This window comes from Sus scrofa, chromosome 4 (genome assembly GCF_000003025.6).
Source record: "Sus scrofa isolate TJ Tabasco breed Duroc chromosome 4, Sscrofa11.1, whole genome shotgun sequence".
Classification (NCBI taxonomy): domain Eukaryota; kingdom Metazoa; phylum Chordata; class Mammalia; order Artiodactyla; family Suidae; genus Sus; species Sus scrofa.
The window spans coordinates 91,473,255-91,501,078 of record NC_010446.5 but is presented as its reverse complement, the minus strand read 5'-3'; the positions used below and the strand labels follow the sequence as shown (position 1 = coordinate 91,501,078).

Sequence of the window (27,824 nt, the reverse complement as noted above, 5' to 3'; positions counted from 1 at the left end):
TAACCCCAGTTTTGTTTTCTTTTGTTTTCCCACATATCCAGCCCCAGCTCTCTCTGAGTCTGATCTCCAAGGCCAGAGTTTTTGTTCCCAACTCCTGCCTGTATCAAGATACTGCTAGGAAGTGCAGGGTGGTAGCACTGACCATTTGTGGAGGACTGTTTCCATTTTAACGGCTTCACAAAGATTTCTGTCTTCTCCTGTCCTGGCTGTTCTCTTTGCTGTTGGGGGGACTTCCCAGTGTGCAGGGGCTTTTCCTCTTTCCATCTCCCTCCTAAGGGTGAAGATCTCATCATGCTTCCTTACTCATTTTCTCTCTCTTTTTCTTCTTTCTTCTTTGTTTTGTCCCACTCAGTTTTGTGAAGTTTTTCTTGCTCTATCAGAATCCTGGGGCCTTTTGTCATCATTCAGCAAATTTTCTGTGCAAATAATTCCAAAAATACATACATTCACCAATGTATTTGTGGGAGTAAGTGAGCTTCATGTCCTACTACTCTGCTATCCTCTCTCATCCCCTACATTTAATTTTTTGAATTGCCAGACAATTTTCCAGAGGCGGCTGCATCACTTTACATCCCCATAAGTGGTGTGTGATGGTTCTGATTCCTCCACATCATCAACAACATAGAGGTAATCTGACTTTTTGATACCAGTGAAAATATAGTGCTATCTCATTGTGGTTTTGATTTGCATTTCCCTGATGACTAATGATATCAAATGTATTTTCCTATGCTTATTGGCCATTTGTATCTTTTTAATGAATATCTATTCAGATCCTTGGTTTATTTCTTAATTGGATTATTTGCCATTTTATTAGTGAATTAGTAGTGTGCTTTATAATGCTTAATATGAGTCCCTTATCAGATATATGATTTACAAATTTTTCCCTCTTCTGTGAGTTGTCTTTTCAATTTCTTGAAAGTGAGACTCACTTTTTACTTCAGTCTCTGCAAGTTCTCAGGAGACAGCATACTGGCTGACAGTGTCTATTCCAGATCCATAACCTAGTTATCATCTTTCTGTTACTTTTATCTCTTTCTCCTTTTTCTTTGCTTTCTTGGACTTGTTAAAGACTAGAGGGATATATCCTGGGAGGCTGGCCCACTTTGTTTTCATATGCAGAGTCCCTCATTCTGCCTTGCTCTATAGTTTTGGCAAATGTTTTATTTAGATCTGTATTTCCAATTTTCTAAAATAGGTATAATTATTGCAATTATTACCTTCATAAAAAATTGCTAATTATAATTTATAATTTAGCTTAAATATAACCTACTCAAGGATATAATTCATGTGTATTTATTACTAATTACCACAATGTCAATTAATTAAATGCAATTAATTATAAATTAATTACAATTATAATGTGTATAATTCTCAACCCTTTTAAAAACACTCTAAGCACAGGAACTTAAAAAAGGGGGGTAGGGATAGTCTTTATTATTTTGTTCATCATTTTATGTAGAGCTTAGCACAGCATCTGATGTATAGTTAGAGCTAAATAAACAAGTGCTGAATTGACTGGATGGATGGATGGATATGGTTAAGATGGCAGAAAAACAAATACTTTGAGATACTTATTATGTAATCTATGTAATTCTACATGGAATTAAAGCTTTTCTTATAGTCAACATTTGATTGTCTACTAACAGTAGATATCAATGCATAAATAATCCCTAACACCAGCTAATAATTAAATTCTCATATTTCTCATATACTAAATTATAGATTATTTTCCACGTATTTAAGGAAATAATTAGCTTAAAATGAAATTAAAAAGTAGTCCAACATGAAAAATTATCCTATTTCCTGGTATGAACTCAAATTTTACATTCTCATATTTTATTCTGATAATAGTTATTAAGACTGCTAAGTCCAACATATCTCATAGGTTCTCCCTCTGGCTAGTTTACTTCTTTCCTTTTGGGAAAAGTATCTGGGAAGTATTTTTGCTTAATTATATTTTCCTGGATATTGTTCTAATACTCAGAGTAATGACTAGAGGTCTGTGTGGAGTAAAAGAAATAAAGATAAATGTAATTTTTCTACTATTAATTATATGCTAGATACTTTGTACTGTGGCTTATAGATATTATTGCTAATTCTCAAAACAACCTTCAAGAACATATTTTTAACACATGATGAAATTGACTCATCAATTAAGAGAGTTTGAGTTACTTTACAGAGATCATGTAATTAATGTGACTAAATAAACTAGAATTTAAACACAGATATATGTGATAATAAAAACATGCTCTTCTCTACTACACCAGTGTTTTCCATTTTAATACATAAATGATCTGATCAGTATGCACAAAATGACTGTAAATGGTACATTAAAAACTTTTATTTTTGCTCTAAAATTTATTTAGCAAACATTATTGTTTATAACATGACTAAATGTATTCACACTAAATCAAGTAACTTTGAAGAAAATTATGTATTGGAGGCAAGACATAGATTTGACCAAAATCCTAAGTATGTTATTTAAATGTCTAAGATTTGAATATCACTGCAGCACATCATATTGTTAGAAAGACTCTAGTCTCTGGTCTCAAGTTGCATGTGGCTGCAACAGAGTGCAATGATTGCATTAACACTGAAAACTAGGCAGCATTTCCCCAGTTGAGGATCTCTTGTAGAAAAGTCCTAGATGCTTGATATTTCCCCAAGGTCATCTATCCTCAGTTGCACACTTGGCCTGTCCCCTCCACCATCACTCCAGTATCCCTGCCCTCTTTGCCTGCCTCCTCACAGCCTCTTTGATCTCCTTGTTACGCAAACTGTAGATAAAGGGGTTGAGGAAGGGTGTGAGCACTGAGTAGACCACTGCCAGAGCCCGGTCATAGTCCAGTGAGTAACTCTTCTTCAGCCGCACATACATGAAGAGGATGCTCACATAAAAGATGAGGACCACAGTGAGGTGGGAGGCACACGTGGAGAAGGCCTTCTTCTTACCTGCCCCTGAAGGAATTCTGAGAACCGTGTGGATGATCTGCACATAAGAGCTAAGGATCAACAGAAAGGTGGCCAGGATCTTGCAGGCGTTGATAACAAAGTCCACTAGGACATTGATAGATGTGTCAGTACAAGCCAAGCTCAGCACAGGAGGGAAATCACAAAAGATGTGCTGAATGCGATTGGGGCCACAGAAAGGGAGTTGAGAGACCAAGGAAATTTCAGCTACTGGCCCAGCCAAGCCTCCCAACCAACAGCCAACAGCAATCTTGACACAGAGTGCTGGGGTCATGCGGGTAGGGTAATGGAGGGGCTGGCAGATGGCTAAGTACCTGTCATAAGCCATAGCTGTGAGGAGGTAGCACTCAGTAGCCCCAAGAGAGTGAAAGAAATAGATCTGCAGAAAGCATCCAGAGAAAGAAATGGTCTTCTTCTCACTGAGCAAGTTTGACAGCATCTTGGGGACGGTGGCAGCTGTGTAGCCAAGCTCCAGTAAGGAGAGAATGCTAACAAAGCGGTACATGGGTATGTGGAGCCGGGAGTCCAGACAGACCACCAGGAATATCAGCAGGTTTCCCAGTATAGTAGTGAGGTAAATTAGAAGTAACAAAAGGAAGAGATAAGCCTGAACACCCTGGACATGGGGAAAGCCCAAGATGATGAACTCGGTTACCTGACTCCAATTCCCGGCGTTCATTGTTCACCATTCATATCCCTGAAATGTAAAGTATGGCAGGATAAGAAAAAAGTTGTGCCAAAGAAGTCCTCAGAAGAAGGAAACACTCAGAGGACTTTTGACCTTCCCCCGAACTTCCAGAGTAAAGCACTCATAGTACACATGCTTTAAGAGGCCAGAGTTTCAATCCCTCCCTCAAACCAAGGTCAACAGCCTCCTTCAGAATATTTACTCTTATAACCAGACTTAAAATGTCTTCTTTTATTTTACAGCCCATTTTTGGCCATTGTAATGCATTCTGTAACAAAATTATCTTGCCAAATAGAATCTATATGGGTAGAAATATAGGTATTTCTCACCCAAGGTCTATATAACCATTTTCACATATTCTTTGTCTAAGGTCTAAAATACTGGTAGTGTATTGGACCCAGAGTACATTGTTTAAACTATATATATTTTATTTCTAATTTTAATTTAGTTTCTTCTTCAATTTTCTGTATGCCAAAGAATCATCCTCAACTCTTTTCCATTTCCTTATGGATACACAGATCCAACAGCATCTTTCTGGGGCATGTAATTCAGACTTTTGCCTCTTTTGGACACTAGTGAGAATCCCAGGCAAGGCTAAGGGAATTTCAGTAAATAAAAGAGGAAAACCGGGAAGCAAATCTCTGCATCTCTGGTCCAAATTGTGGACTTAGCAATCCTTCTTACCACTTTTCCCCTCCACGAACTTCAAATGCTCTTTTACAATTTATTGATTCACAAGTGGTAAATATTTATATACTGCTCTGTTGAGGTCAATGTAGCAAAAGTTAATTGAAAATTTTCTGTACTGTAAGCATTATGCCTAGAACAGGGGCTAAGAAGATAAAGAAAATATGGCACTGAATTTGAGAAACTAATATTCTAACAGAGAAAATAGAGAAGCAACTAATTGCTATACAGCTTTTTAAAAGAACCCTTGGTCATCATAGAACTATGCTACTACTCTTACTTGTTAGGTAACAAAAAACAAGCCCCCAAATTCTTTCTCTTGGTTCACTTACCACACAGCCATTGCTCAATTTCCTTCTCTGTCCCTTCAATAAACTCCTCTCGAGTTGTCTATTACTCATTGCCTCCAAATCCTCTTTCTGTTCCCTCTTTTTTATGATTTTTATTTTTTCCATTATAGATGATTTACAGTGTTCTGTCAGTTTATACTGTACAACAAAGTGACCCAGTAATTCATACACACACACACACACACACACACACACACATACAAAGAACACACACACACACACACACATATATGTGTTCTTTTCCTTACATTATCCTCTATTATGTTCCATCATAAGTGACTAGATAATAGTTCCCTGTGCCATGCAGCAGGATCTCTGCTCTTCAAGCTTATCACTTCTTCCCTCTCTAGGCACCTCTAATCTTATCTAATGCTATTTACTCTGCTTTTTTGTAGCACACTTTCTTCTAAATCCAAGCAACATGACCACCTCTCATACCAAAACTTTTATCATTGCAATAATTAACATAGGATGCTTCTCTACTAAGGACTTCTTCTGGACAGAGCTCTTGTATGTGTGACCCTGCTTCAGAAGAACTATTTTAATATCAGAGATTTCACTTTGCCTTAGTCTTCCTCACTTTGAATCCATATCTGTCTACTTCCCAATTTTTCCTTCTCCTTCCTTCAAATCTTGAATGCAAACATGGCTCCTATAAAAGGTTATTCCCAAATTTCTATCCAACTCAAATAATTTTTTTCTAGGTGTTTTACTTTTCTTGCCTCTAAGTATAAATATAAAGCACCATTCCTGGAGCTGCCCTACTCCATCCCTGGCCTCCCAACCCCACTCATAGATGAGTTGTATAGAGATATTAACTAAATTTTCAGATATACATGGGGGTCTGGCCTCAAGGTTGAATGTTAGAAGCCAATATCTTGTCCTTTCTTATCTCAGAAAGCAAGGTTTCCGCAAGACTCATTCTCAAGCTATACATTACCTCATTGCTCAGTGATGACCTGCTATCTTCCCCCCCTGGATACTCTGCCTGGGAAATAAAAGTCACCATGACTAGGTCAAGCATTATTTCCCACTATAAACTAACACCTCTGTACAGTTTCAACTCTCCGATTCACAATTCTCAGAGAATTCTCAAATCACACACCTCACTCAATATGACAAAAAATGCTCAAAATTGTGAAATCTCAAACCACACACCTCACTCCAAATGGCAAAAAAAGTAATGCTTTTCCCCTTGCATTACTTAATTTTCTTTTATAATTTTTAATTACTATCATAATTCAGTTTCCAGCACCAAGAGACTGAGTCAATCTTGGAAGAAGCATTAAGCACTATCACTATCACTTTAGCGGCTTCCATAATTGTGGATTTCATTGGATCACTAAGAATATTTTAAATATGTCAGTGTTTCTCATCAATTTATAAAAATGAAAGATCCTTTAACATAACCAAAACAAAAAGAAGAAACAACAGAATAAAGAATATGCACCAAACTCAATATTGTCCTTATGTTTTTCCTTTTGATTCAGACCAGTATAAACTCAGATCTTCTCACCAGAAGGGAATCCATACCATGGGAACCCCCCCAAAATAGGTGTCAAACCTCTGCTTAGCCTGACAGTACATGAAGGTCCTTGTCTCTTTAAACAGTTCTCTCCCATTGCTGAAATGCTTCAGTTTGATAACCCACCTCCTTCTATTGACCTTAAATCTAGTTTCACCTGCTAGTATTAGTTTTTCTGTGGAAAAACCCCATTGTTCTAGTACAGACTCATAACTTTAAAAATTATTTTCTTTTTTTGCCTTTTTGTAGGGCCACTCCTGTGGCATATGGAGGTTCCCAGGCTAGGGGTCCAATCAGAGCTGTAGCCACTGGCCTACACCACAGCCACAGCAACACCATATCTGAGCCATGTCTGCGACCTACACCACAGCTCATGGCAGCGCCAGATCCTTAACCCATTGAACAAGGGAAGGGATGGAACCCGCAACCTCATGGTTCCTAGTCGGATTTGTTAACCACTGAGCCACGACAGGAACTCCTAAAAATTATTTTCATCACTGTAGGGGTATCACTATTTGTCAAATGAGTCCTTTTATTTAGTTTTTACTCTTTTGTTTGTAGTGTATCCTCACTAGAATACACTTCCAAAGTCACTCTATAGATTTCTAAACCATTTTCCAACTCAGGTCCCTTCACATTTTTCCTTGATCATCCATGATGAACACTGACTTTTTCTACCTCTAAATTCCCAGAACTATTTCCTCAACTTTTCCTCCAATTATATCCTGTCATGTACTAAAATTATTTTTATGCATATATCTTACCATCCCAAAGCAACTCTCTGTGAGATTTTTGCAATTAAAGACAACTCACATTATGCCCCTTCCTCCAGATGCTTAGCACAATGCCTGATACACTGCAGCTGTGGAGGTTAATGAAAAAGAATAATGAAATTAAGGTAACTTGCACAGCTCCTTAGCTCACCAGTTACTCATTCCCTTCCACTGCCCTCCTGATATTTTGAGTCAGGGCTTTTATATGTTATCACATGCATAAAAGAGCATTTGCCTTAATTCAGTCCTTTGCAATCATATTCTGTTCACCTTACTCCAAAAAATCTTTTAGAAAAAATTTCTTGCATTCTATTTTCTAGTTTCCAGAGTTGCATTATTGTAGCCCCAAATTATTTAAGCATAGGGTCAAAAAGCTGGGAGTTAGGAGGGGGATGAATTTTAGAGATCATCTTTTTCTATGTCTTCATTTTGCATGAAAGAAAACTGGAATCCAGAAAGGGAAGATGATTTTCTGAAGGTCACACTAATTAAAACATAGCCAATTTTCTAATTCTAAGCCCAAAGTCTTTATTATAACATTTGGAAAGCAAAATATCTATGTGTGGGAGGGTGTATTTTAATCATTTGTGTGTTCTGAATAAGTCCTGCAAAATTTAATTATTCTCACCTCTCCCAATTTCTGAATGCTCTAAGTTTCTTCCTGGTGCTCAGACTGGAAAATAGCATGATGATAGAAATGCCTGACTGACAAGGTTCTTACCTACAGCTTGATGGTGGGAGGGCTCTGTCAGGTGTGACTTTGGCAGCCCAGCCACTGCTCAGAGTCAGGAGTTGGAAAAGACTCTGCTCACTTCCTACCTCTTGTTTAGAGCGTCAAAGTCTGGTACTCCTGGGTCCTGGAAGAGTTGGAGTTTAGCAGTTTGGGAACCTATGGGAGTTAAGTTGAACCCTGAAAGATTCCTATCCCATGACCTACGTTCTTGATGGGGTCTTTATAGAGAGAGAAGCCCCTGGGCCTTAGAGCAGCTCTCCTGGGGTTGCTAAAGTGCTCTCTCAGGAAGGGAAACTGTCTTACAGAAGTCATTAGCCAATGGTCCTTCATCACCCATTAGTTCACTACACTTAATAGTAACCACCATTGTAATTGAGATAGAATAGCTCCCCGGGGCAATGACTTTCTTCAGTAAAACAAAACAAAATAAAACAATAATTACATCTTAGAATAGATAAACAAAAGCAATGAGTTCTTACTTACAGCACAGGGAAATATGTCCAATTTCTTGGGACACAGAACATGATGAAAGATAGCATGAGAAAAAGAATGTGTGTGTATATATATATATATATATATATATATATATATATATATATATATAAAACTGGGTCACTTTGTTGTACGGCAGAAATTGACAAAACATTGCAAATCAATGATACTTTACTAAATTTTTTTTAGAAAATAAATTGAACCTACCAAAAATTAATAATAATTGCTGTGGGAGCTCTGGATTCAAAAGGGTCCCTGTCATGAGACATGGGAAAAAAGATATATCTTCCAATTATGACAAGATCTTTCTAAAATGTGTCTGACCTTTTTGGACCAGAGAGAGTAAGGACAGAGGTAGGCCGAGTGTGTAAACACTGTCAAGGCAGACTCCTACTCTTGCCTGTTGCTTATATCTATTGCAGTTATATTTCTCCCCTACACAGGAGCTTCCTCTTTACTCTGTCGTCTTGCCCCTACCTCAGGATCTTGAGTTTCAATCCCAACTGTTCTTCCAGGCATTTATGTGGTATTAGCCATGTAACTGAGTGTTTGACTTCCTGTATTTCATATGAAGAAGATAACTACTTTCCTCATATGAAAGGAAGAATGATCAGATGTGATAATGAATGTAAAAAATGTATTTATAAATTACAATATATTCTGCAAAAGGATTTAAATAATTTTTATACCTTCTGAGTCCCATTCACACCTTCAAAGTTGTTTATCCAATTTTTTTCTTCTCCGCCTCTTAATCTATTCCTTGAGGATTTTACTTTTTTCAAACTGAGTTGTGAAGGTTATTGGGTTTTTTGTTCATTGTGGATAGATTTTAATTAATAATTTAACTTTTGAGTCAAAGTGTTATTTTATTCCTTGACTGGTATGGATAGATTTTTAATTAATAATTTTATTAATAAATGATTACTGATTTGTTCAGGTTTCTCAATCTCTATATGCCAATATGGTCTAAATAGCCACTCTCCTTTTAGTTAATTTTTCCTCTCTTCTTTATTTCATTTTCAATCACTTCTGTTTGTGAACTTGAATATGATCTATCCTTGAAAGTTCTCCACTAATTCTACCTCCCCTCCAGTTGACATGCTATCTTAGTTGATGTGTGGGTAAATAAACAACTGGCTTTTCCCTGACAAAGATTCTTTCCTTGACCAAACTCTTGCCCAGTTCCTCTGAACCTTATTCTTAATTAAGCCTCAAATTTGTCCTATGATAATTACACATAACTTATTGGAGTGTAGTCAATTTTTTACCAAATCAAATAGAGGGAGTAAAACAAACTAGGAATCAGGCACAAAGTAAGTTTATTGTTTCATTCTATCATTTCTGACTCCTTTGTTTTCTGTTTCACATGGAATGTTAAAACTAGGTACAGAGGATGTGCAAGAGAGAGAAGAAAGATGCTACCTTTCATTAGTAAATAGGAAGGGAGTGGGCTCCAGCAGTGGTTGGAATCAGAACAGAATCACTAAAGATAAAAACATGTCAGTGATAAAACTGGGTAAGAGTCATTACCTATTCCATTTTTTACATTTTTACTGAATACTTACCATATTTAGGCACTTGCTAGATAATGGATATAAATATAGCAAGTAACAAAACTGACATGATTTTAGACCAAATACATTTTATAGACATGTAGGAAAAACTGACAAATTATATCTACATTTATATATACACAAACATGCATATATATACATTTTGATACATATTTTGAAGGAAAACAAAAGAATTCAAAAGAAAAGTAACATAAATTAGGCCAGGTGTTTAGAAGTCTTTAAAAGACAGTGTCATTTGAAAGTGACATTTGGAATGGAAACTCATGCAATGAATTGAAGCAGCGAGTCACCTGAAGAGTTCCAGGATTTTAGGGGGTACAGTGCAAAGTTCCTGAAGCCATGCAGATCTTAAAGTATTTAAAGAACTCAAAAAGTGATAATGTGACTAGATAAGAGTCAAGTGAGGGAGAAGAGATGGGAGTGAATGTTGGAGATGAAGGTATAGAAGAATATTGTTTAATTTTATTAAGCATGATGAGGTTTTGGATTTTATCTTATGAGCAATTGGGAATCTATCATGGTTTTAGAGGATGGCATATCCAATTTAGTCTTAAAATATACCACTTTTGTTTTCTGTGGAAAATATATTAGAATGGGACAAGAGTAGGCTCATGGAGAGTGGATGGAATATTACTGTATTAATCCAGTTGAGACATGTTGGAGATTCATGCCAGGATAGTAACATTAAAGAAAAAGAGAAAAAAAAACAGATTTGAGGATGTATTTCAAAGAATCATTGGCATATGTTATTAATGAACTAGAAGTATGGGTGGAAGAAGAAATGAAATAAATTATTCGAACTAGTCCTATCCAAGCACAGGGAAAAAAGAAGCATCAAGTTTTCAGAATTGAAAAATTGAAGATTTACCTGAGATTTTTATAAAACATTGAAAAAATCAAAAATTATAATTTTATAAAAATTCTTGCAGAGACTAGAAGGAAAAGAAATCCTCATTTTTTACATGTTAAGTTTAAAATTCCTGGGCTATATCCAGATAAGTTTGTTAAGGGGGTATAGCTCAGTGGTGGAGGATTTAACTACAGATAGGGTTGTTAAGAGGTATTTGGGTATATAAGTCTGAAGCTCAGAAAAGAATTCTGGTTTGGAGATATAAGTACAAGAGTTGTTGGCATAGTTAGGTATGGAATTTAAATCTGTAGGAATAACTGAGCACCTAGAAAGATAGTGCTATAGGACGAAAAAAGACTGATGAAGACCAATTTGAGAGATAAGGAGAAAATTATGAAACAAGGATAGCATGGAATCTAAGAGACAAGATTTTTTTTTAAGAGAAGAATTAGTTAAGTGTATCATAAATTCAAGAAAGAGGAATGACAAGAAGGGTCTAATGGATTTGGCAGTTTGGAGGTCATTACTGATCTGGGCAAAATATTCATTGAAAGGTTTGAGCCAAAATCAGATTGGAAAGGATCAAAAAGTGAATAAGTAAAGAACAGAAGATTGTGCTATTACTAATACTGAAAAAATGTTTGATATGATGAAGTTTGATTGGAAAAGGGAATGGTAAAGTAGACCTCTAGCTGGTTGGAAATTTGTAATGAAGGAAATGTGTATGTTTGTTTTTGAGAATGGAGATACTAAAGTATTCTTAAATGCTGGAAGAAATCTTCAAGGAAAAAACAAAAGTATAAAGATGCAGGAAACAGAAGAAAACATAAAGAAATAAAGTCTTTGAGAAGGTAAGTGGAAATAAGATTTATTGCGTGTGTGATGATGGGACGTTTATTCAAGGCACATTGATACATATGTGCAATGGTACATAGAACTTTTATGAGACCAACATTGAAGTGGAAGAAAAGCCTTAGTCAAAAGTCAGTGGTGCGTGGGACTGGCTCTCTCTCCCTTCTGGAAGATGGTTCTCCTAATGGCCTTAATGAGTTCCTTGTTACGGAGACTGTAGATAATTGGGTTGATCAGTGGTGTTAGTACAGAATAAACTACAGCAAGTGTCTGATCAAGGGTCAGTGAATAGCTCTTCTTTAGCCGCACATACATGAAGATGATGCTTCCAAAAAAGATGAGGACCACACTAAGATGTGAGGCACATGTAGAGAAGGCTTTCTTTCTTCCTGCTGTTGTTTTTATCTTCAGTACAGCCCCAATGATTCTCCCATAAGACACCATAATAAAGAGGAAGGTGATAAGGATGATGAAGGCATTGATGGCAAAGTCCACCAGGACATTAATGGAAGTGTCCTTGCAGGCCAGGCTCAGAAGAGGTGGAAAGTCACAGAAGATGTGTTGGATTTCATTGTAGCCACAGAAAGGGAGCTGGGAGATCAGGATGACTTCAGAAATGGGACACAGGAAGCCGCAAGTCCAACAACCAGCAGCCATCTTGGCACAAAGTGCTGAGGTCATAATTGCAGGGTAGTGGAGGGGCCGGCAGATGGCCAGGTATCGGTCATAGGCCATTGCTGTAAGAAGGTAGCATTCAGAGGCCCCTAAGGAGTGGAAGAAGTAGGTCTGAAGGAGGCATCCTGAAAAAGAAATGGTCTTCTTATCACTGAGAAGATTAGCTAGCATCTTTGGGATGGTGGTGGCTGTATACCACAGCTCCAAGAAGGAGAGAATACTGACAAAGTGGTACATGGGTGTATGTAGAGCTGCATCCAGTCGTATGACTAAGAAGATGAGCATGTTGCCACAAATAGTGAACAGGTATGCCAACAGCAGCAGGACAAAAAGCCAGCCCCTGACATGTCCTACTTTGGGGAAACCAAGGAGCACAAATTCAGCCAGGCTTGAAAGGTTGTATGGCTCCATGGGAGGCTGAGATGGGGAAGGAAAGAAGAAAAAACTGGATTGAGATGACTGCAAAATCCAACTCAAAATTATTTGTCTTTACTATTTTTTAATATAAAAGGCAGAAATTTAATTACTGCTACCACTGCTGCCGCAGTTTATACTATCCTAAAAATAATGGGCTAACACTTATTAATACTTATTATGCATCAAGCATTTTACAAGTGATTTGCCTTCAATATTTGACTTAATTCTCACACATGCAATAAGTGTCATTATTATACCCATTATACAGATGATAAAATATAGGGGTAGAAAGAATAGATTATGAAGATTTTCTATCTCATATAGATACAGAATTTCACAGAAACAGAATTTGAACTTATGCACTCTAACTTCCTGCTGTTTATCTCTATACTACGTGACCTTCCCCAAGCATTCTATTCCCCCTCCCCAGGTCATAGTTTTTCCTTCAGCAAGGTGTCAAATGGGGAATTTTGTCCACGGGACTAATGCAGTGGCAAGTCTTTTCTTATTGCTCAGTTCACCTCTATAAACTTTTATTGATACGCATGTGTCAGGCATAAGGAATACAGAATGAAACAAGGTACAATCCTGTGACCAGAAAATTTGTGCCCTCCTTGGGTACCAGACACAATAGTCATCTTGATATAGCCTTGAAGTACAGGGTGCTAAGGAAGGGGCCCGTTTCTCAGACAAGGATGACTGAGGAAGCTTTTCAGAGTTGGAAGCCCTTGAGCAGAAGTTTCCAGGAAGAGTAGGAGTTAAATGAAAGAGGAGAAGAAACATTTCAGACAAAAAGCACACTTGCAAGCCCTAGGCTGGAAGCAGCTTGAGTTAGAGAAATATAGGTCTCTCTATGGTAAGGCAACTGGGAAAGCTCACCCAGTGATCTGAGATCTTATCTTAAAATGTGTGGGGAGCCACTGGAGACGGTTAGGTAAGTGCATGACAGGATCAGTTGTATATTTTTAAAACATCATTATTCTTCTTCAGACTCACAGATGAAAGTGTGAGTTTGCCATCTGGGTATTGCTGATGGAGAGATGAGAGTGGTGTTAACATATGTGGTGAGAGAGTGCAGACTGAAAAATGAACACGATACAGTGGCAGTTAGCATACATCCTGCATTTTCAGAAAAACAACTTGGGTGAGAAATATACAACTGGACTGGCAACATGTCATAGAAAAAAATAACAGGTATTCTGGTTGTTCTCAAGCACAAAGGGAAACAGATGCAAAAATAAGCGAAAGAGAAAAGAAAGCATCACAACAAAAAAGACAATGTGACTTTAAATGCCAAAAAAATTGTAGGCAATGTAGGTCACACCAGAGCCTATGCAAATCACACTGCACCTGGAGAGGGCTGTCTGAATTCTAGCCACCATACTGACAAACTAGTCTCTTGCTTTTTTTTTTTTTTTAATCTTTTTAGGGCCACACCTGTGGCATATGGAAGTTCCCAGGCTAGGGCTGTAATCGGAACTGCAACTGCTGGCCGAGCTGTGTCTGCTCAGAGCAACACCAGATCCTTAACCCACTGAGCAAGACCAGCGATCACACCCACATCCTCATGGCTACTAGTCGGTTCATAATCCACCTAGCCACAATGGGAACTCCAAAAACTGTTTAATCAAACTAATTAATCTAATAATTATTTAAAAATTAATAGACTACCCCCTCAAAAAAATACTTTCCCTTCAACACATACCACAGACCCAAATACAAATATTGCTCCCAAACCCAAATGTTCTGCAGTGGAAATTAACTTCTAAGTCTGATATTTTTAAGTACTAAATTGATTCAAAGCAATTAATGTTTATTGCATTTTTCTTGAATATCTTCTATTTTAATGGAACTGTATATTCACCCCTCTAATTACAGGAAGCAAATATGCTAAAACAGAAAGCTTTGCTTGATTACAATCTGGAAAATTTGCTCTTCCCAACCATTTGCTTCTGGTTTACCTTTTATTCTCCTTTCTCCATCTGGTAATTGCTTCTCATTCTTCAAAATGAGGTCAAATATTAGCTCCTTAGTGAAGCCTTTCCTGAACCCCCCATGAACTATGTCTTCATAATGTTTACAGTGTCCACGTATCCTATTGTATTACATTTATAATTAGTCTATAGTCCCCATAAATGGGTAAGATCTTTGAGAGCAAATGTAGTACCTTATTATCCTTCACCAATGCCTAGAACCTATAAGCATATCCTTCACCAGTGCCTAGAACAATAAGCATAGAATTGTGAACTCTATTTTTCTTGAATATACTTAAATTTTTGTGGACTAAATTTTAATTATATTTTTCAGTTGCATCTGAAAACATCCTTCTTGTCCTCACAGCACTTCAAGCTCAATAGAGCTAAATAAACTTGGTATCTCAAATTGTGTCTTGCCTCTCCTCCCTTGATCCTGTGGAAGAACCCTTCATTACTCTCATCCACCCAGAAAAATTACATTCAAGAAATATTTTGATCATCTTTTGCACATAGGTAAATGTTATTCAGGATTTTTTATCTTTCTACAAGTTAGCTTTTTGTAAGCTAATTATACGCGTAGGTTCTTACAAACATGAAATAATTTCAGGAACACTCCTAACGCCTCTAGATCTCACACAGTTACGTCACCAAGTGTCTTTAACCCCCTTCTCCATTAGAGAGCCTGGGTACAGCACTCACTAGGTGAAAACTTTTTGAGTACAGCTGCTCCTGAGATGATACAGTATCTTAGACCTTCTTATTTAAAGCTCCTATGTCATGAATGATTTTCTCAGATACCTCTACTCTGCCATCGATGACTATGGCAGCGTACAGGGCAACTTGTGGTCTCTCAACATTCACAAACTGGCCATTAACCAATCTCTTGGTTGTAGAGCAAATTTATTGATTTATTGATTGATTGATTGATTTTTGTCTTTTTGCCTTTTCTAGGGCTGCTCCCGCGGCATATGGAGGTTCCCAAGCTAGGGGTCTAATTGGGGCTGTAGCCGCCGGCCTACACCACAACCACAGCAATGCCAGATCCGAACTGCATCTGTGACCTATACCACAGCTCACTCACGGCAACGCCGGATCTCCAACCCAGGGAGCAAGGCCAGGGATCAAACCCACAACCTCATGGTTCCTAGTCGGATTCGTTAACCACTGAGTCATGACGGGAACTCCTAGAGCAAATTTAAGTGTCAAACAAGAGGAGGGTAAACATGACAGCCTTTAAAGTTTCTTCTAAATCTTATACTCTATGATTCTCAAAATTGGACACTCCAAGTTCAAGTTAAGTCATCTTTCCACTAAATCAACTCTCTAACTTCAACATACTATCTTTTCAAATCCTTTATTACAAGTCCCAGCTTCCAGATCCCCAGATCACTTACCAGGCACAGAACATCGTTCAGTATCTGCCTTTGCCTTTCTTTGCTAGATATATGTGAGAGAGTGAGACTTCCTCCTCTTCAGCAAGATCTGTCCCCATGGGTCTGAGTCCCCAGAGCTAACCCTGACTATATCAGGCCACTAGGGGCATAGGCAAAGGAGACCTCACCAGCCCCAGGGACAGATGAGAATCAGGCCTGGGCAAGGCTCCTTGGAGGGTACTTGGACAGAAGCCAAGCCTCTTCTACCCAGTATGCTCAGAGAAGGCTCTCCCCAAATGCTTGCTATCCTATCACCCCTTCTTCAACTCTCACCCTTCTCCCCATCTCTAGTGATTTCTTAACATGGACTCTTGGACTCTGGCTCAGCAAACATGACCTTCAACCCTCCTACAATTCTTCCCATAAACATCTGCACTGATATTTCCTTGTTTCACCTCACAAGTCCAAAGAGACTTTGCATGTCCCCTCATCTTTTCAAATAATGACTTTTCCTGATTATATGCCTGATCCAGTGCAACATTGCTTTTCCTTTGAGAAGACTTTCTGATATAGCTGCTTCTTCTGGGGGAAAAAAGTGGGTTTTAGAGCCTCAGAAACCTTAATTTCAATCTTGGCTCTCATAAAATACTCATTTGCTGATCTTTTCCTAGGTAACACATATTCTTCTAAGCATAATGCATGCATCAACTGACACAATCCTCCCAGTTAGTCCATGAGGTTAGTGCAATTGTTATTCCCATTTTACATTTGAGGAAACTGAGGCACAGAGAGTTGAATAATGTGTCCAAGGTCACACCTAATAACTACTCTTGTCAGGACCATGAACCAACCTACTCTGACACCGGAACCTGTGCTCATCGCTTCTAAGCTCCATTGCCCACAGAATTATTGTGAAGGAACACAACCAAGGACACAGAGCCACAAACAGTGCCTGCCTCAAGACCTGTGCTCCTGGCCACCACTCATTACCTACATGCCCGTGGGCAGTCATTTATCTCTTTGAATCTACATTGTCTCATGTATAAGTATTTTGAGGCTAATGTGAGATGAAAACAAAAAGTAGCTACATTCATTCTCCAATGTGTCTGCATACATTCTTGTTTCATTTATAGGTGTAGAGTAGATGCTTATTAATTCGAGTCCTCCAAACAGCTCTGTAAAGACATCTAAGTTACTTAACCCCTCATAACCTTATTTTCTTCACCCATAAAGAGGGCATATTTGGGTTACTTTGAGAATCAGAGAACATGGCAATACCTTCTAGTAATAGAACAGTAACACACCTTTATTTTAACAGAATTGGATTTATTGACTTGCTATAATGAGGGAGATCATACATCAAGTGGACTGTGGAGCATTTCAGTAAGGGGTTGTTCTGAAAGGATGATTATAGGATGTGGGCTCATATTAGGTGATTTGGTTGAAAGTCCAAAGAAGCAGGAATTGATCTGGATTGCATTACTTCAGTTACTGGAGATAATTTTATAACTGGGTATCTTAATGAATTTTATTTAGAATGTAGACTAAAGTTGCAATTGATAAAGAAGCAGCAGTCATTCCTATTAGCTAGGAGAGGGAGATTTTTTTCCCCTCATTTGTATGGTGATCTCGTTTTTGTATGTTCTTATAAACGTTTAAAAAATTGCCTTCCTCTTCCTCCTCGCTGTCTTCATTGTGGTCACACAGTGACTTTGATGTTGGTTTTTTGTGACAACACCATGGGCTAGCTTTGAGTGTTTTCTCTCTCTCAGATAAAAAACATAAAGGGCAAAATACAAAGTCTAGTAGGTACTAGGTATCCATAAGCTTTTTCTTTCCCTCCCTACCATTATATCGTTTTCCCTTTTAGTGTTTTTCACATAAATTTATAATTTCCCTGTCAAGGAGTTTCACTATATTATAAGATCATCAAAACCAGGACAACTCTGTATTCTTTAAAATTCCTGAATGAAATCCATCTCCTTTTTACTTCCATGCATTGGCCCTAAGGAGATATTTTAGATTCAGTGCAACACTAAGTGTCACAAATGCTAGAAGACAGTTTTGATGCCCTGCCTCAACGATCTTTTCTTCCATCTGAAGAGCCTTCAGCTGATCCACATATATGTTAAAGTTCCTCAATATACTGGCCACTTCGAGGTTGGATTTTGCTTGTCACTGTCTTGGTCTCTGAAAATAGTACCAAGACTACAAAGACGCCATACAAAAATGGAAGTCAGCTAAAACCTATATGTTTTTTAATCCCATTCCCCTCTGCTTGGAGCAGTCCTAGAACAAAATCCTGTTAGGGTGTCCCTCCATCCTGGACCCCTTTCACCGAGGTAACACTTCCTCATTCCTCTGGTCTCCACTTGAACATCTCTTCTTCAGAGGTCTGACCTGCCCACACTATAATCTTCCAACCTTCCTTCTGTTCATTGCATCTTGACTGTTCCTTTCCCAGCACAAGTTTTAGTTATTTAGTCATATGTTTATTTCTCTCTTTTCATCAATAAATGAAAAAGTGATCCCCTTGCTGTACAGTGGGAAAATAAAAAAATAATAAATAAATAAATAAATGAAAAAGTGAGTCAAAACAGAGATTTTAAAGTATATTTAACATAATCATTCAGGGCCTAGTATTTTCCCTTACACAAAGTAGACATTCAAGAACTATTTGTTGAATTAATTAATTAAAGTCTTTTCTGATAACCCCTACACACACACACACACACACACACACACACACACACACACACACAAACATACACAACATTTACAACCAGGATAGGCCGGATTCTGCTGTGTGTTTCTAGAGAAATGTGTATTTCTGAATCCACCCAATTTCTAATAACTTATCCCATATCTATTTATAAACTGTTATTTATTTATTTATTTATTTACTTATTTATTTATTATTTTGCTTTTTTAGGGCCACACCCAGGAGTTTCCCAGGCTAGGGGTCGAATCGGAGCTATAGCTGCCTGCCTACACCACAGCCACCAGCAACACTGGATCCAAGTATCTGCAATCAACACCACAGCTCACTGCAATGCTGGATCCCCAACCCAACTGAGCACAGCCAGGGATGGAATCCGCATCCTCAAGGATACTAGTCAGACTTGTTTCGTCTGTGCCACAACAGCAACTCCTAGACTGTTGACTTCATGAAGGCAGAGATTGTGTTTGTTCCATATCTGTCCATTCAGTGCTGTATCCCTATTGCCTGGCATGGGGGCTGGCACAGAGAAGACATTCAGTACAGTTTAAAAATGGTTATGAACTTTTTTGTTTCCTGCCTGTACTTGTTTGGAGAGGTTTGTTGTGGTTATTGTTCTTGCCCTTTCTGTTTTGAAGCCCAAGAAGAAGACCCTTTCTCACTTCTACTAAAGTGCATCTCGTGAGAGTCTATCTATCTTCCCAGTGCTTTCAGATACTTCTAAATTCTGATCTTGCCATCTGCCCTTTTGTGTGTTCCTCCCCCACTTTATCTACAGATTTGACAAGTACACCATTTAAGTTCTCTTCCAGGGTATTAATAAGACTATTGAGTGCCCGTGCTGATTGAGCAGAGACCACTGTGACAGACCCCTAGATCCTTGGATTGAAAGTCATTTTGAAATAAACATTCTATAGGAAAAGTTATTTTTCTAAAAATAAGCTGTCCTGACAATACTCTCATCCAACCCACATTTTTTTTTCCTTTTCTCCCCAAGTATATCCAGGGCATGTTCATAGAATTGGGATCATGCAGGAGAGAGAAATAGAAAGTAAGAAGCCCTGGTGATAATTGAATAGTTTTTTGTTTTTTGTTGTTGTTTGTTTTTAGTATTGTGTAAAACATCAAAGGACACTGTCTCAAAATCAGAATCATCATCGGAGTGATGCCAAATGAAACACCAATATGAAAATGGTAAGGGACCACTTTTTTTTTCTTTTTAGGGCCACACCTGCAGCATATGGAGGTCCCCAGGCTAGGGGTCAAATCAGAGCTATAGCCTCCAGCCTACACTACAGCTCACAGATATACCAGATCCTTAACCCACTGAGGGAGGCCAGGGATCAAACCCGCATCCTCATAGATACTAGTCAGGTTCGTTAACCACCGAGCCACGATGGGCACTCCAAGGGAACACTTATTAACAGGTCCTGAGAATACTATTTGTCCTAAGATTGTAATTTAATCAACTTACTATTTACCAGACCATACATTATAGGACAATATGTAAATGCTGTAGGGAAGGGGTGGGCAAACTTTTTATTAGGGCCATAGAGAAAATAGTTTATGCTTTGCAAGCCCTATAGTCTTTGTTGCAACTACTTAATGCTGCTTCTGTAGCATAAAATTAGCCACAGACAATATGTAAATAAATGGAAGTGGCTGTATCCCAACAAAGTTTGTTTCCCCAAAACAGGCTGCCTACCTGTGTTGATCTGTGGCCATAGCTGAATCCAGGGCTGTAGCTTAGAGACCCCTTTCATGCACGCACACCCACACCCACCCACACACACATTCTTTTGAGAGATATTTTTCTGACTCTACTGTTTTGAGATTGCTTCCTTTTGTCATGATCCCTGAAATGATATCTTTCCTTAACGCAGAAAGTATTTGTTCAGCAAAAAAAAGTGTCAAGTGAATGTAAAGCACATAGATACTCTTCTATAAAGTTTCTCTAATTTTGGCTTTGACACAATCAACAAATACAGATTTTTGGAGAGCTATATCCATCATGTGCCCTGTCACTCAGAACTGGAAGTCAGTGCCCTTCATGTGACCTGATGATGGCAGAGATAACCCTGACAAACCCTGATGGGAGCAGGGATGTCCATGAAAATGTCATCTAAGCCCTCTTTCGAGGAAGGAAAATAAAAATAGCAGAATATCTAGCCTACTAAGAAGGAAATAAACTATAATTGAAAAGAAACAGTAAAGCCATCACTTGTGCCTCAACATTTGTTTAGAGACTTTTTTTTTTTTTCGTCTTTTTTTTTTAGGGCTGTACCTATAGTATATGGAAGTTTCCTGGCTAGGGGTCAAATTGGAGCTGCAGCTGAGGCCAATGCCACAGCCAAGGCAATGCTGGATCCTTAACACAGTGAGCAAGGCCAAGAATTGAACCCACATCCTCACAGAGACAATGTGGGGCCCTTACTCCAATGAGCCACAATGGAAACTCCTATATTTTTTTTTTTTTTTTTTTGTCTCTTTGCCTTTTCTTGAGCCATTCCTGCTGCATATGGAGGTTCCCAGGCTAGGGGTCTAATCGGAGCTGTAGCCACCAGCCTATGCCAGAGACACAGCAACACGGGATCCAAGCTGCATCTGCAACCTATACCACAGCTCACGGCAACACCGGATCCTTAACCCACCGAGCAAGGCCGCAACCTCATGGTTCCTAGTCGGATTGGTTAACCACTGAGCCACGACGGGAACTCCCAGGAACTCCTATAATTTCTTATTTTCAGAACTTTGTGATTGTTAGGAACAAAATGCTTTTCCAGTAATGACTCTGCAGATTCATAAAAATCATTTTTCCAATAATGACTCTGCAGATTTATATAAATCATGTTCAAAAGGATTTTCTCTAGCTAGCCTATATTTAAGTGAAAAGGCACATGGACCTGATTCCTGGGTTCATACAAACTCTGAAAAATCCACAGTTGGCAGAAACAGCAGGGACAATGAAAACTCAGCCAGCAGAATCAGACCCTTGTTTTTTTAAAATGCTGTTTTGGAGCTCCCATTGTGGCTCAATGGGTTAAGAACACGACTAGCGTCCATAAGGATGAGGGTTTGATCCCTGGCCTCACTCAGTGGGTTAAGATCTGACGTTGCTGCAAGCTGCAGCAGAAGTTGCAAATTAGACTTGGATTTGATGTTATTATGGCTGTGGCATAGACCTGCAGCTGCAGCTCCAATTCAACCCCTAGCCTGGGAACTTCCATATGCTGCGGGTGCAGCCCTAAAATTAATTAATTAAGTAAATAAAAATAATAAAAAAAATGCAATGCTATTGTTTTATCTTGCTCTGTAGAGTTAAACTTTTTGAGTTCAGACTCTTTACCTGTTGACTTTGGAAAGACACATATCCATTTTTCCCTGCTGTGGGAGAATGAATGAGAAAAAGGACACAAAATATTTAAGTATCAATAGTATGTCTATGGAAGAGATTACGAAATTAGGGGAGAGCACGGGATGGTTCTGGGAAGCAGGGAGCCCAATCCTACCTCTGGAAAGGAGAGACAGCAAGGAAGCCCAGAGCAGAAAAGCTGACCAGAGCAATCCTTGTAAGACCCTGTGGCAGGTCATGTTCTCTATTAGTAAGAGAGTTACTCCATGGGAAGAATAGTCTGGATGTCACTTCATACACATTTTCCTCCCAGTAAAATAACTTAAACACCAAGTCATCCTTGTAATAGAAATAAAGTATTTCGACACCGTTAGGCAAAAACAGGAAACCCAAAGCTCGTTTACCCTGTCATTTTCTAAAATGCTGCCCAGAAGAATTATTTTTAAAATGAGTTTTCCTTTGGTATTTTCAGTATAGTTGGGGCCATGTTATCCTAAGATGGAATCTCCAAAGGAGATTGTACAGTTTCCAATCCAATTTGAAGAGAACTTTCATAAAAGTACCAACCGAGTGGCCAGGATATGAGGATTCCAAAATCTCAGGTTTAGGGAAAATGTCAGAATAAATTTCTTTAAAACTTTTATCTTTCTCATTCCCTTTCTGCCAAGCCATACACGCCTTCCCTCCCCCTAACACAGATATGCAGAAAGTAAAATGGAAAAGTCCATTTCTTGATACGAATTAATGTGTTGCTGCTACTGGTGTGTGCGTGTGTGTGTGTGTGTGTGTGTGTGTGTGTGTGTGTGTGTGTGTGTATTTGAGGGAGAGAGAGAGAGACGGGGAGAGAGACAGAGACAGAGAAGACAACGGCTCCTCAAAATACAACTGCAAGCTCTTTGAAAACAAAAATTGTGCTTCCTTTTTATATTTCCTCTTGTCTCCCAGAGCTGGTTTTGCACTCAAAAGATGTTATCAATAATGTTGCCTTGTTGATAACTAATGATTTCAAATTCAAGAGCAGGATCTATTTCTACAACTTACTTTTAAGCATCAGCAAACCCAGCGTCCCCAGAAATTAACCCCTTGATCTTCCCGATTAGAAAGTGAGTTCTCAGATCCATCTTTAAACATTCTTCTATGGCAGGATCACCCAGAAATACCAAGCTCCATACTCTTATGAACCCTCTTCCATGGCTCACCAATCAACACCCAAACATTTATCCAAGAAATTCTTTTATTTTTCTTTCTGCTAACCTCATTTACTACTTGTTCAGAGCTTATCTAGGAATCCTAACTTGAGCAAATTTCCACAGTCAGCTTTGGTTCTTTTAAAGTCTTTTAAACACAGTTATCTCTCTAAGTTCTAAGTCTACATAAATATTTGCACTTACATATTTATGATTTGATTATTTTTAACTTATGTGATCTTTCACTCATATTAAGTAGTTACGAGTTTAGAGTCCTATTTCTCCAACCTCTACAAACTTTCCAATTTGCCCCAATCCAAAATGGAATCCATTTAGATGGGCATATGCAGAATATTTGATAAATTATTTGATTAGTTCATTCACTAATCATCTAAAACTTACCCTTACCAAATGACCGCCCTATGACTTGATCATCAGAGAGCTTTCAATAGAGACCTAATACGTTGGGTGACCCTCAAGACAGCCTCCCTCACATCCTTATTACGAAGAGTATAAATAATGGGGTTGAGAAACGGCGTGAGAAAAGTATACACCAAAGCAATAAGCTTGTCCATGCCCTTGGGGTGACTCTCAGGTGGCCCCACGTAGACAATGAAGGCAGAGCCAAAGAATAGCACCACTACAGTTATATGGGAGGAACAAGTGGAAAAGGCCTTGGCTCGGCTGGCAGCTGAGGGCAGCTTTAGAACAACTCTCAGGATCCCCACATACAGAGCTAAAATGAATAAAAGATTGCATGCATTGATAATGCCAATAACTGCAATGTAGACTTGCACATGCCAGGTAGTGTCCACACATGATAACTGCATTAGTGGGGCCAGGTCACAAAAGTAATGAGCCATCTCTCTCAGACAGAAGGGGAGAGTGGCCGTGAGGCTGGCTGGCACAAGGGCAGCTGAGAAGCCAGCCACCCAACTGGCCCCTGCTAGCCACAACTGTACCTGCCTGCTCATGAGTGAGTGGTAATGGAGTGGACGGCAGATGGCAAGGTAGCGGTCCAGTGCCATGACACCCAACAGGCAGCACTCAGTCATGCCCAGGGAGTGGAAGACATAGAGCTGGACAAAGCACGCAGCTGAGGAGATGGGTGAACGCCCATGGAGTAAGGTATGCAGCAGCATGGGCACGGTGGTGCTGACATACCAGAGTTCCAAGAAGGAGAGGACGCTGATGAAGAAGTACATGGGTGTGGACAGCCCAGAGTCTGCCCAAACCAGGACAATGATGAGCAAGTTCCCTGCCAGGGTGAGGAGATAGATGCACAGTGTCCCCAAGAAAGCCAGAGGTTGCAGGATTCCAGTGGTGGTGAAGCCAGCCAGAAGAAAACTCGGCATCCATGTGTGATTGACATGACCCATGATTCCTAGGAACAAGGGGCACAGACAGGAAATGAACTACTTCAGGATTCTGCTAGAGAAATTTTCCAGAGCCAGAAGTATAGAATGCATAAGCCTGAAGGTATCCCTTGATGCCTTATCAAACCACTCTCACTTTTCAAAACAGGAACTGAAAGCCAGAAGGCAGAAGTGATTTGCACACTATCACAGACTGTTGCTGACAGAGTGGAAGTGGAGTCTGGGTTTCCTGGTCAAAGCCCTCTTCTGATTGTATAGATTGTGACACCAGAGTCCCAGGCCCCAGAATACTCTCCCACATACTCCACCAGGAAATGGAAGAAATAGGAAAATGTGCAGGCTCTTCTACTTGCAGTGCAGGTTAAATGCCCCACGGTTGCAGCACCCACCTGTGCCACATCCCCCACATACAACAATCAGCCCAACTGATTGTTGGAAAAAGTGACAAATGCTTTCTCAAATGTGACTGGTAAGTTCGCTCAGGGAGCCTCTCTGGACCTTAAGAATGTTCTCAGTAAGGACTGATGGAGGGAGAGGAGGGAGAAGAAAGAAAGGTGAATTCTCCAGAAGAGTCCCTCAAAGCTCAGAATGACGGGGCCAGTTGAGGAATCAACGATTAGACACAGTGCATTTTCAGGAAGGATTTCCAAAAGGAATTATGTACTAGGAAAGTGCGTGTGAAGTGGTGACGTCAGGGTCCTAAGGAATCAGTCTCCAAGGGCTGTAGAAAAAGATAAACACATTCTCTTTGGGAACTGGCCCCCTCAACTTGCTGGGCCGCCAACTGAAAACAAATCTTGAGCCTGGCCATTTCTCCTCTTTTACGTCAACGTGTTCTTCTCTAAAGTGAAGAAGTTTGAACAGATAACTTATAAAGCCCCTCATAGCCCAGACAAGCTGTGGTTCTCCAGAGCTACTAAAAGAAAAGTGTTTTCAGGATGAAGGTGAAGATCGGAGATGTACAGTAATGTCCCAAAAGGTTTCTTCCCACCCATCTAATAGCCCTCACCTAGGAAAGGTCAGAGCCCTCTCTTAGTCCTCTTCTTCAGTTCCTCCAATCTCTGCTGCACCATCCCTGACCAGTACCTGGCTGTTTGGGTGACAATAAGGCCCGTAACTTCTTTCTCATTGTCCTTTTCACTCCAACACAATAAAGTCCCTATTTGAATCTTGTGTTCCTGAAAATCCTGGCTTCCCAGGGGCTCCTCGCTGTGGTCCCGGGGGTTGCTGGGTGTGACTAGGTCTCAGCAAATTTTCCCCTGGGGCAGGACATTGGGCACAGGGAATTAAAGCAGAGTTGCTCTCTTTCTCCAGTGACTCTTCTTAATTTTGCAGCCCTGAGTTTGGGAGGTTGGGCTATGGAATCCAAACTGAGGGACATTGCCTCTTTGGGGCCACCAGAATTTTTTGCAAGTTCCACATCGCTGTCTATGGGAAGAGACAAGCCCGCATGGACAAACTTGTGCACATGTTGAGAGTGACATTTTGAGCATCATAGAAGTGAGAGTCATTAAAAAAAAAAAAAATTCCTCTTAAGATTTTTCATTCAGCTTTTTCTGCTTACCATTAGCCTCATCACCATATAAACAAAATCAACGTGGGCACCACTCTCACTTCCGTGTTGAACATCTCCCCCTCCAGCACCCCCACCATTATCTCTACATTCATCGGGTCCTCTATCGTTTATTCATTGGCTCAGTCGTTGTTTATTGAACACCTGATACTCTGTTCCAACTGCATCCTTCAAAGCTTATATTACCAGGATTGCTACCATTGCATTCATCTTCACCACTGTTATTATTACGTAAGCCTGCCTTATGACACTTGTTCCCTTCTATGATCACTTTATCGTTAGCCGCCTCCTTAATATTTTCACCAAAAAGTCTCGAGATAAGCATCTGAGCTCTAACCCCAGTTGGGCTCTATCCATGAGCACGTACTTGGATGGACATGAAATCTAGAAAAATAATCAAAGTTATCTACGGGAAGTAATGCATTTGAATCATTTATAAATACAAGTGTACTTTATTCAGAATCAAATGTGAGGACAATACTCTTACTAAGTTAAATCGAAGGTAAAGAGATCACATAAGTGATGAACCAGTACATCAACACTGAAATGAAGGCAATCACTGAACTTTCTGAGATCCAATTTCTGGTGATTTTTAGGCAAAAGGAAAAGAAGATGTTGGCTTCTGAGAGGGCAAATGTAACTGCAGGATTGGAAGCATCTCTTGGAGAAAAGTAAAGCTCAAGTATTTGGACCACCAGAGAGCCTCCTTCAATCTCAACCGGCATTGAGCCCATATGACACTTCACCTGAAGTACCTGACCTTTCTCCAGGATGGATCGTTGCAACTGCCCTTGCACTAAATTGCTGGGTCCTCCCCAATCCCAAACACCAAAAGACTCTTTGTTTCCATCCTTATTTCATGGATCTGCACAGACTAGCCATCTATCTAGACTCTTCAAAAGAATAATTGCGCTGAACTCAGAGTTGCCATTTTAATACTTATCTGTAGTTCTCTATGTACTCACATCGCCTTGATAGTCCTATATTTCCTCTTCACGAGGCTGGCTCCACAACAGACCTGCTTCTTCATTTGCCTGTCCAGTTGTGTATCGGAAAGTCTTAGCACTACCTGAGTAGATTAGAAGGCTAATGATGCGATATAAATACCTGAGCTTAGGATTCGTAGACACTACCCAGAGCGAGTAGCACAAAACCAGAGATCTATATGAAAGGGTTGGAGGGCTCCAAGTACAGGTCTTGCCTAAGCAAGAATGGATTTTCTTCTCTTTTGTGTCATCACCTCTCAGCACAGAGTGCTCACCTAGCCAGTATTCTGTATCAGGAATGGAACAAGACCTCACACCTCCATCAACTAGTTCATGATATGCAGAAAAGATTGTATTTAAAGTTATACAGACTTAAAATGTAAGCAAAAAAAAAAAGTATGTTTTAGTGTGTGTTCAGAAATTCACACTGTCATTGCTAATATTTGAAAAAAAAATGTATGTTTATTCAAAACTAGAAATAAATACATCAATAATTGTTTCAAAGTAATGGCATTAAAAGTGATTTTTAAATTGTACTCATCTCAACATTTGATTGCTGTATTTCTACATAAAACATTCTTAAAAAGCCTAATTTGGAGGTTGGAAAAATTATATCAGGTGTAGCTAAAATAACATAAGGAATATGGGAAATCAAGATCACGCCTTTACTCCTGTATTTAATAGATCTTTTAAACA

General features: G+C 39.2%; 3 protein-coding genes across 3 annotated transcripts; all 3 read right to left on the bottom strand.

Annotated features, from left to right (window-relative positions):
* On the bottom strand, positions 9-24,458 carry LOC100156472 (olfactory receptor 6N1). Its single transcript, XM_021089604.1, has 2 exons — positions 24,358-24,458; positions 9-3,667 (listed from the first exon to the last, which is right to left on the bottom strand). Exon 2 carries the CDS (start codon positions 3,647-3,649, stop codon positions 2,711-2,713), a length of 939 nt encoding a protein of 312 aa, XP_020945263.1. The 5' UTR covers positions 3,650-3,667; positions 24,358-24,458; the 3' UTR covers positions 9-2,710.
* On the bottom strand, positions 9,137-18,859 carry LOC100157689 (olfactory receptor 6N2). The gene is made up of 2 exons (XM_001926902.3): positions 15,957-18,859; positions 9,137-12,586 (listed from the first exon to the last, which is right to left on the bottom strand). Exon 2 carries the CDS (start codon positions 12,578-12,580, stop codon positions 11,627-11,629), a length of 954 nt encoding a protein of 317 aa, XP_001926937.1. The 5' UTR covers positions 12,581-12,586; positions 15,957-18,859; the 3' UTR covers positions 9,137-11,626.
* LOC110260312 (olfactory receptor 6N2-like) lies at positions 21,719-27,548 on the bottom strand. Its single transcript, XM_021089602.1, has one exon. It carries the CDS (start codon positions 24,570-24,572, stop codon positions 23,628-23,630), a length of 945 nt encoding a protein of 314 aa, XP_020945261.1. The 5' UTR covers positions 24,573-27,548; the 3' UTR covers positions 21,719-23,627.